The sequence below is a fragment of the Tasmannia lanceolata genome, unplaced genomic scaffold (assembly GCF_043159265.1).
Source record: "Tasmannia lanceolata isolate RefF3 unplaced genomic scaffold, GAP_Taslan_0.1 ptg000006l, whole genome shotgun sequence".
In the NCBI taxonomy this organism is placed as follows: Eukaryota; Viridiplantae; Streptophyta; class Magnoliopsida; order Canellales; family Winteraceae; genus Tasmannia; species Tasmannia lanceolata.
Window position 1 is genome coordinate 17,952,675 of NW_027518683.1, and position 10,170 is coordinate 17,962,844.

The window sequence follows — 10,170 nt, forward strand, 5'->3', positions numbered from 1 at the left end:
CAGCCACATCTTTTACCCCAAATGAGTAGAAAAACCAACTAGTACCTCTTTATCCACCATAAGAATGCCCTCTGTTATTATTCAAAAACATTGAAAACAAGTATTTCCATTCTGGATGGGTAGGAAATGACAATGGTGGCGAAGAATTGTGTCTTGTTTCTTACCAAATCAAAGAATGATTTTGGTGTTGATGTACATCAATACAAAATCAAAGAATGATGGGGAGCATCATATGGTAAATTAGAAGGCAATTACACCTGCAGCTAGAAAGGAGCAAAAGAATGATAGGCAGGGTCAAATGGTAAATTAAAAAGGCAATTATACCTGCATCTAGAAAGGAACATGCAAGATAACATTTACATCGAATGCCAAAGTAGTATAACGAGTCGTTTCTAACTTGATTTCGTATAAATTTTGAAGTTCGGTCCAACAAAGAACACTACCATCTATGTCCTCCCCACTTCTTAGCTTCGAATAAATAAATGAGAAGGAAATGCAAAAGCAGCAAATTTGTATTCACAATTTTACTGCCATTTTAGAGAATATGCATTGATAACAACATTACTCGTCAAATTACAACAATGCTATAAATTACAAAACGTAGTTTCGAAGAACACAAATTTACAACAGTGAAAGCATGCCCAACGCCCGCTACTTCTTACCGACTTGCGTGCCTTTCTCTCCAATGGCTATGATCTTTTCATACCCAAAATCCACAGGATGCACAGGACATTCTGTTGGTACCAGTGGGCGCCTGTCAACAAAGACCGACCATATGAACAACACAAGAACCGCAACCATGGCCCCACATCCAGAGCCAAATAGTATAGCGCCGAGAATTCTCAAGAAAGCATCACTTCTCCAATGACCTGACTGAGGCTTTTTGTGCTCTAAAAATGCCCGAGGATCTAATGGCTCCGAATGCATCACATTAAGATAATCTTTTAACAGAAAACTCCATGAATACAAGTTACTAGTATGAGTAGAATTCGTGCTCGAAGAGCTTATACCCACAAACACCTCATCCTTCAACAGTTTTGATAAATCGATCCGATAACTAACCAACGGATCAAACGGCCTAACAACACCAGACTTACTCAACCGAACTTCCAACGCTTTCAAATTCGCATTATAATCAATCCAAGAATGCAATTTCTCTCCACTGTTTAACATCAAATTGACAGTGGAAACATCTCTAGTCTTAGCAGAAACAAAGCTACCAATATCAATACCGACATGATTTCCATTTGGGTCCTCGAATTTCACATCCATCAACGTATCAAACTCAACTGCGAAAAACCCTAGTCCAGGCGAAAGCCCAAACGAGCGCCCCTTGAGTAATTCCGAATGAAAATTACCAGGAAGAATGATGAAAGCAAGGCCATCGCCATTTCCAGGCGAGATAGAGAACGAGAAGTATGTCGAAAAAGATACCAGCTTTCTAGGGTTTGAATCGAAAATTTTGATAGGGTTTCTGTACATGATCCGCCCTGAGCTTGAACTCGAAGGTCGAGTGATTTTAACAGATGAATCTTGACCAGAAATCTCGGCGTCACCGAAGAGAGCGAGCTTAGAATCAAAGTTAGGGTTTTTCTCGAACTTTGTAAACGAGAATGAGGATATGTGTTTTGCAGTTAAGGGGATGAGGAAGTAGAAAACGAGAAAGATGAAGGAAAAGGAGTATCTGGAGAGTGAGAATATCGCCATTTCCGAACGGGGAGAGTGCTCGATCTGGTTTGTAGATTAGTGCTAGGGTTAGGGCTAGGGTTTTCTGAGTGCTTTAACTAGTGTTTCTTCTGCAAGTTCGCAATCTCTGTCTGGATAGAAGGTTGATTATATAAAGGGGCATTTGATGGAAGAAAAAGAGGCAAGAGGGAGCCTAACTTGCGCATGGTGCGACAAACGCACCCCACTGTCTCTTGTCCTTTGTGCCTGGTTCTTTGTTGCGCAATCTAGCAAGGTTCTTTGTTGCGCTCTGTGCGCAATATAGAAAGTAACACTTCGGTAAAAGTAAGATGCGCATGCTTTGTGTTTTTTCTTGGAAACTGCTAAAAAAAAAAGTGGCTGTGTTAGGCTTTTCCCCACTCTTGCGGACCACATATGCCACGTGGACGTGAATAGGCCGTTGATCATGTAATGACCAATTCTCTTGATCTATCAAACATATTTGGAGAGATCTAGGGAAAAGAAAATTATGGAAATTAATATTTTTTGGGGAGTGAAAAATCGACTCCCCGTGTGTCTTTCTCTCTCCTCTAGGTTAGAGAGAGAAAGAGTAGAGAGATTGAAACATGGGGAGTTAATTTATCCATTTGGGGAGTCGATTTATCACCGCCCTATTTTTTTCGTGGTAGAAATATTTAATGAAAAATAAAATTGCAGAGTAAAAATAGTTTCCAGCTTTTCATGAAAACAAGAAAAAAGTTTGATTTGGGAAAAAATTTATATGGAAAATAAGTTTTCCAAACACTATAAAGTTTAGGGACATGATTTCAGCACTACCATGGTTTGATAAGAGGAGCGAAGCATCTTATCGTTTAGTATTTAAAGGGCTGTTAGAAGATTATTTCAATTCTCAAAAAGCTCTTACCCATCAAAATACAGTTGGGTCATGCATTGGAATACTTTTCTTGTGTGGAAGGATTTTTTCGAATACAATTAGGTTCTACTAATTACTAATTAATGCTCCATAAATTTATATTCTCGTATATCTTATTGATTAGAATTGGTATAGGTTTCCCCCTTTTTTAACTTGGGACAGCCAGCTTCAGTGTATCTATGACTGCAGAGGAGCTGATGCGCTTCGCGTGAGAAGGATTCAACGGCTCTGATTGCCACATAAACTGCTCTGATTATCAAGAAAAGTTAAAGCATCGATTTTTTGTAGCTTCAGGTTGGGATGCCCCAGTGAAGCTAAACCATTGATTTTTGTTGCTCTAATCTTATAGATATGATGCTCATTAGACGTGAGAATAGGACCACATGGATTGCCCTACAAATAGCCATCAACCATCTAGACTACACATATATATTCTATGTGGAACCCATTGTTGGTCTTTAGGATGATAGTTACGATGAACCCTTTGGTCGTGGATTGTTATAAATTTGAACATGGAAGAAAGAAAACTCAACAATGTCTGGAACAAAACTTGGCTCCGCAACGTTGCGCAGGAGGTTCCTCTGCAAATCACTAATATCAATAGAAAACAGGGGGTGTGGAAATATCAAACAGGGGCTGTGGAAATATAAGACCATGGAATTGATTTTGCCACACCCCCTGCTAATTGTGTGTTTTAGTGCTTTGTGCAGGGGTTCCAATGTCCAAACCCAGTCAACTTCACTCGAGATGTCTTCAGGTTCACTTCAGACCAAATCCACCTATGTCTTAGTAACTATCGGTTTGGACCCCTTGTCGATAAGATCCTTTTCGAAGTGCTTTTCGGATCAAACTCTGTAGAGATTTGCTAGCGTCCATCGCAAAAGGAGGCATTTCACAAATGGTTTGTTGCATGTCAGAGTAGCCACATAGGCTCACTTTTCATAGATTTTGTCCTCGCTAACGAAGTGACTGCTCTGACATGCAACAGACCATCCGCGAAATGCCTTGTGATTTACGCTCGCAAATCCCTACTTTTTAAGTCTAGTTCATGGTTTATTTCGAATCGAACTATCCATCCGTGTATCGTATATTCCTATGTCTACTTAAGTTCTACATAATTAGTGCTTTGAGTTAAGGGGGGAGAGAGAGATAGAAAGGATTTTTTAATATTTAAAAAACACCCCTCATAAATAGGCCTAAATAAAGGGATTTGCTAGGGACCATCGTAGAAGCCATTCAGCAGGCCCACTATTGAATGAGAGAGCAGCCACATAAGCACACTTCTCCACACATCTTGTCGTATTGATTTAATTCATCTGCTGGCCGATGGTCCGCAGCAAATCCCCATTTTCATACATTTGCCTACCCAAATCCCATGATTCCTATCTATTAATGTTCGGATCCTTGAGATCCATCGGACAGCCTGGCTCCATTTACACCCATCAACTTCACCTTTCAAAGGAGGGAAAGTTAAAAAAGCACGAGGGAGTAGTCAAAACTTCTCCAAATCTTGCCATTTTAACCCGCGCCTTCCTCCACGTTTTCTCCCCCTGAAATTTCAAAAACTCCCGCTTTCTCTCCTCTCTTCACCTTCTTTTTAACCCTCTTCTTTTTTCTTTCTCTGGATCTACATTCTACATTCATCTCTCCCTTTCCCTCCCATTCTCTGCAAAAATGGGGAGACAATACAACAAACCCACAAAACCAGAGGATTTCTCGGCGGGAAAGGTCACACCCATTCAGATAGCCTTCATAGTCGACCGATATCTATCCGAAAACAATTACACAAAAACCCTTTCTGTTTTCAGAACTGAAGCCTCAACCCTCATCTCTAAAACAAAGGGGAAAGAGGTATGTCTTGTGATTCTCTCTCTTATGTTTTTTTTTTTTTTTTTTTTTTTTTTTTTTTTTGTGTGGGGTTTTTCCCATTTTTCTGTCTAATTAGTTTTCTGGTTTTCAACATACAGGCGCCCAAAAATTTGTTGAGTTTGGGGGCTATTTTGGAAGAGTACATAAGGTTGAAAGAGCAAAAGCTGATGGTGGATCAAGAGAAGTATAGGGTGGAAGTGCTTTTGCAAGGTATGCAGAATGTGATGGAAGCTTATAATTTGGCTGGAAATGTTTCTCAGATGCCCAAAATGGATGGATCACCACCTTGTACTGTTCCAGCATTGCAAACTCCAATTTCTCAGATTGATATGAGAAAGGGGCCTCCAGCAGGTATACTATTCTAGATGACTTGTTTTTGTGTTTTTGTGCATTTGTGACTCTAATTGTGTGCTGAAAGATTATACAGTGATTTCTTTCATATTGAGAGAAATTTTGAGATGTGATTCGTTACTGGAAACATGATTTTGTGGTTCACCCACAATCAAGAAATTGGTTGCTTTTATTTAGGGTTGCAATTTGTGTTGGGCGGGTCGGGTTTTTCAGGAACCCTACCCTACGCTGCGCTAGTAATTTACCTTGGTCTAGTTATTTTGGGGAAAACCTGAGATTCATAAGCCTGACCCTACCCTTTCTCAGGTTGGGTCAAGTTGGGTTTTTGTTGTTTAGCTTAAGATAGTGACTAATTTCAAATATTGTAACAAACAACAAATCTTGACACCAAAAATCTCTAATTTTATGTGATCAAGTGCATAAATTAAGGAAGGAAATTATTTTTTCTCATCGCAAACCTGATCACCTCATTTAAAACAATTATATCAATATATTGGAAAATAATTTGCCATGTTATTCAAGAGATATTTAAGAAAGTTATAGTACACCTATAAGAGTCGGGTTGCGTTTTGGATTTGCATTTTTTCCCCCCTTTAAACCCAACCCTACCCAAGATTGGGTCAGGTTTTTTTTTAACCTACGACCCAACCCAACCCAACCTAAGACCCATGATTTCTGAACCTGACTGGTTATTTTTGGGTTGGGTTTAACCCAACCCAAGTTGCAACCTTACTTTTATTATTATTGTAATTTTTTTTTTTGTTCTTGTTTGGTTTTCATCATTGAAAGGTGCGATCTGGAAGTTTTTCCCCTGTAACTTTTGTAAACTGTTAAATGATTTTGATTATGCAAAGAGATAATTCGAAACCCAAGATTGAGCTTAGCTTAAAATGTAGAAAAACAAATAATGGTGCGTAAACAGATTCATATTAAGTGAAGGTATATCAAGGCCACAGACACCACGTTATGGTTCTTTAATTATTTTTGAATGGGTAATTTATAAACAATTTATCCACAAACAATTTCAGGGTTTTATAAACAAGATTCTGTTTGCACATGTTATAGAAATTGTAGACAGTCCAAAATCAGATCCAAATGTCCAATTTTCTTAGGCCTGAATGGTTTCCTATGTTGCTTTGGCAGTCTATCCCATGTACAACACACATGTGACAAACCACATTGTGGTTCTTTGAGTCTTTTTGAATGAGTAATTTCAGGGTTTTATAAACAATTTATCCACAAACAGCTTCAGGGTTTTATAAACAATGTCTTGCTTGCACATGTTATACAATTTTTAAACAGTCCAAAATCAGTTCCAAATGTCCAATTTCCTTAGGGCTAAATGTGTTTGGTTTGCAATGTTGCATTGGCAGTTTATCCCATGTACAACACACCTATTGCAAATTCTATGCCTATGCACCCTTTGGCTGTTTCTGAGCCTTCCAATTTCTTGACTCCAATCACTAACGTTCCGTCTAAGAAGAGAAAAGGCTCCAAGCTTGTTCCTGATGTGTTGCCATCGGTTAAGAAATCGCACACTCAATTACCCACCAACCAACCAATCAATGGAGGTAAGCAATCATTATATTTTCTGCTACATATTCAGTATAAGCATATTTCTTGCTCATCTGAATTCTAATATTTTTTTTGTGCCATTGTTATTCCTTGCAGGTACTAAGACGCCCTTACCAGCAACTAACATAAATGGTGCTTGCAAAACTGTAATGCAGTTTTCTGTTGTTCAATCAACAAGTTGTAATTATCCTCCAAATGGGTCTTCAGTTCAAGGATCGTCTGTTTCAAAGAGCCTATTCAAACAGTCCCCTCAGTCACAAACTGACTCTTCTGGTCCCAAGACACCTCCTCAGCCATTCCCTTCTCAAGCTGATAAATCAGTCTCTCCAATGGGGGATTCATCTCTTGTTAATTCTACTAATAGTAACAACTTTATGGATATAACTCCGACCAACTGTCATGTAATTTCTTCGGAGACAGTTGTTATAAGCCCTCTCAAACATAAGGGTTGCTATTCTGTGGAGAGGAGCCATTGCGTTTCTACATCTCCCTTAAAATCAAATCCAAGAAGGTTGAGTAAAAGGGATCATATAAAAGGAAGATTAGACTTTGATGATTCTAATGCGCTGATTAGCTCGGAAAAACCAGTTGCTTCTGATAATTCTACCTCTGGAGATGTTACCGAAATAGGAGACATGTTCGACATCGATATTCCTAATTTTGATATTTTCGGTGCAGACTTCTCATTATCTGAACTATTAGTTGATTTTGATCTCGAGAATGAAGGACTAAGTTCCCAATCTCTACATAACATGGATCCTCCTGCTGACATTATCAATGGGTATGAGTTCCCTTTGATTTTGTATTGGCCATTCTGGAATTTTCTTTCTCCTATACTAATCTCTTTGCAACCCACTTTTGTTTTCATCATTTTGTAATACCTTTTATCATGAATCAACCACAGGCTTGGACATGAATCAGGAATTGGAATATTGGAGGCAAATCAAGCTTTGTTTGAGCCTCCTCACTCAACTTTAACAACAATTCTTTCTGAGAAGGACATGAATAGACAAGGTAACAAACCTCATTTATTTGTTTAGTGTTTTCCATTTATAAGGGCACATTTATATTTTGTAACAAATTCTTTAATTTGTAAATCTAAACTTTTTGTTTGACTGTTCATTAACAGGAACAGATTCTCTGATGTCAGTGAAATCGATAACAAAATGCATACAAATTGTTAGCCCTGGTAATTCTAATATCTTGATTTTCTCTTTCCCTTACCCTTGTTCGGCTCATGATTCTTCTGATATTCTTGAGTCACTGAAATGTGTTTTGGATTTGATATGATAACAGTTAAAAATCTAAGGAGCTGTTCACTGGAACAAGAGAATTCATATGCAAGAGACTAGCTACTTGTCAATCGATATTACTTCTCAGGCTGACCTTGTTCATCTGCAATTACTTAACAACAGGAGATGTTACCTATCTGTTCATAATTCTAATCAAATTGCTTTACCCTTGGAAACCTTTGTTAGTTCTAGTTTTCCTATTGTCTTAATTTTTTTGTAACCTTTTCAGATATACAGTTTTATCTAATGCCAGCAAACTGTTTCACAATGATTGTTTGGAACCTTGGTTTCTTTTTTAAGTTCTAGAACCTACAAAATCTTGCAGATGCTTGGGTTCAATTGAGGTAGATAGTCTTGCAAACTAGTGAACGCAACTAACGGGATAATATTAAAACGAGTTAAAAAATAAGACTGCTTCACAATGAAAGATCCTAGATTTGTTAGTTGACTAACGGGATAATATTAAAACGAGTTAAAAAATAAGACTGCTTCACAATGAAAGATCCTAGATTTGTTAGTTGACTTATTCTTTCATTGTTGCACGGTGAAAAATCCTAGATCTGTTACAAAAGTAAATAATTCTGCAAAAAATGGATGATTGATAGCATTCAAAATTAAACCAATTATTCTGAAAGGCTGCTTCAGTTGGGTAACTTGGTTACTTCAGAATAACAGAAGAATTCAACCAAATTCTTGGAAAACTAGAAATCTTGATCAGGTGCCAAAATTTGATAAAATTAGGCCTCATTATTGAGTGTTTATTTCCAGATAAGAATGAAGGTTGAACCCCAGACCTCAAAACTACATGTTGGGGGCTATGATGTGGCTTTTGAACTTGAAAAACTTGAGTACTTGACTGAGTTTTCCCAATTGCCTTGTCCCTCAGCTGGTTCTAGTTGAGCTTTGAATTCTTGATTCTTAGTTATTGGACAATTGTAATGCCTATGTTCAAGAGATGATATAACATATTTTGTATCAATTATTCATGAAAGCTAAAGATGGCTGTGGCAGAAGTTAAGATCATTGAATTTCCTTAATAGTTACTCTTTTGTTCAGCTTGGAGGTTGATGATTACTGCAATTTCCAATGCTGCATTCCTTATCATTTAGGACCGCATGTTTTTTAGGTGCCACTAAGAGCTACATGGACATCAAATTAATAAAAAAACAAGCAATTTTTTGGTTGAAAAGTACCAGATGACACTTGAATAGTTTTATAAGTAGGCAAGGCGTGTCATAAAACCACAAACCATTACCAAATGCCCCCCCAAGTCTTGCAATCCAATTGGTGCTTCTACCAAACTTCTCACCTGCCTACTTCACTTCAAAATCCAGAGACAGTTCATCCTCATGTTGATAAGTTCGACGGGGTTGATCAGGCAGTGGATTTTGCGTGGCAATAGGTTCAGCTGTTGTTGGATGTTAGGAGGGTCTTTTTGGAGGTTTGCTGTGGTGGGTAGCAATGGTGGCCGGGTGATTCTTTTTTGTAGCAACAATGGATAATGGTAGGGGTGCAACTCGGGTTGGGCGGGTTGGGTTTTGAAGAACCCTACCCTACCTGAGAAATATCTCGGGTCGGGTTTTTTTCTGGAAAACCCACGATTCCTAAACCCGGCCCTACCCATGATAATTCTCGGGTCGGGTTGAGTCGGGTTGGATTTTTTCACATTGACGCGTTGCAGACAAAAAAAACAAATCTTCACACCAAAAATCTCTAAATTTATTTAATCAAGTGTATAAATTTGAGCAGGAAACTATATTTCCACATTACAAACATGATCACCTCAATGAAAACAATTATATCATTATATTGAAAAATAATTTGCTATGTAATTCAAGAGATAATTAAAAATGTCATAGTACACCCGCATAAGTTGGGTCGGGTTTCGGGTTTTTTTTCTTTAAACCCGACCCTACCCAAGATTGAGCCGGGTTTTTAAACTAAAACCCGACCCTACCCAAGACCCATGATTTCTAAACCCGACCCATGCTATTTTCGGGTCGGGTCGATGCGGGTCGGGCACCCCTAGATAATGGGATAGATGGTGGCTGGGCAGAAGGCTAAATCGGCTGGAGAGTGAAGCTTCTAGGGTTGTGGTCAGACTGTCAGAGCTGACTGGCCGGATCGACCAGCTCTGATACCATGACAAGAAAAGATTTTTTACTAATCTTAGTTGATTACAATCAACCCCAAAGTGTGCTTATATAGAGCACTTGGCGTGAATGAAATCTAGATAATTATGAAAGAAAACTATCGTAATTCAACCTAGTTTCCTAATCTATCTAGGTAACCTTATCTAACCTATTTGCATAGCCTACTATCAAGATGATTGAACGGTGTGATCTCAATCCAATCCAACATTGAGATCTCACATAGTGCTTAACAGATTAAAGATTTGAATCACTAAATTGGGGTTCCCACTTTTGGGCACCATATAAATCCTCTTGAAATAAGGTTAACAAAATTTTGAAAAAAAATCACCAA

At 38.2% G+C, this 10,170-nt stretch overlaps 2 protein-coding genes across 2 annotated transcripts; one reads left to right on the forward strand and one right to left on the reverse strand.

Annotated features, from left to right (window-relative positions):
- Positions 1 to 485: 485 nt before the first annotated feature.
- On the reverse strand, positions 486 to 1,846 carry LOC143878450 (L-type lectin-domain containing receptor kinase VIII.2-like). Its single transcript, XM_077380740.1, has one exon. The coding sequence runs from the start codon at positions 1,705 to 1,707 to the stop codon at positions 652 to 654; it is 1,056 nt and encodes a 351-aa protein (XP_077236855.1). The 5' UTR covers positions 1,708 to 1,846; the 3' UTR covers positions 486 to 651.
- Positions 1,847 to 4,135: 2,289 nt separating this feature from the next.
- Positions 4,136 to 7,833, forward strand: LOC143878451 (myosin-M heavy protein). The gene is made up of 7 exons (XM_077380741.1): positions 4,136 to 4,450; positions 4,567 to 4,819; positions 6,193 to 6,390; positions 6,491 to 7,175; positions 7,299 to 7,408; positions 7,524 to 7,583; positions 7,691 to 7,833. The coding sequence occupies exons 1-7, from the start codon at positions 4,274 to 4,276 to the stop codon at positions 7,744 to 7,746; spliced, it is 1,539 nt and encodes a 512-aa protein (XP_077236856.1). The 5' UTR covers positions 4,136 to 4,273; the 3' UTR covers positions 7,747 to 7,833.
- Positions 7,834 to 10,170: the final 2,337 nt, after the last annotated feature.

What these genes read in the sequence shown, in the direction of transcription:
- LOC143878450 (XM_077380740.1), bottom strand. Translation starts at nt 1,707, where the DNA reads ATGGCGATATTCTCACTCTCCAGATACTCCTTTTCCTTCATCTTTCTC.
- LOC143878451 (XM_077380741.1), top strand. Translation starts at nt 4,274, where the DNA reads ATGGGGAGACAATACAACAAACCCACAAAACCAGAGGATTTCTCGGCG. An exon ending in CCTGCTGACATTATCAATGG is followed by an intron (nt 7,176 to 7,298) that starts GTATGAGTTCCC and finishes AATCAACCACAG; the next exon opens with GCTTGGACATGAATCAGGAA. An exon ending in GAAGGACATGAATAGACAAG is followed by an intron (nt 7,409 to 7,523) that starts GTAACAAACCTC and finishes GTTCATTAACAG; the next exon opens with GAACAGATTCTCTGATGTCA.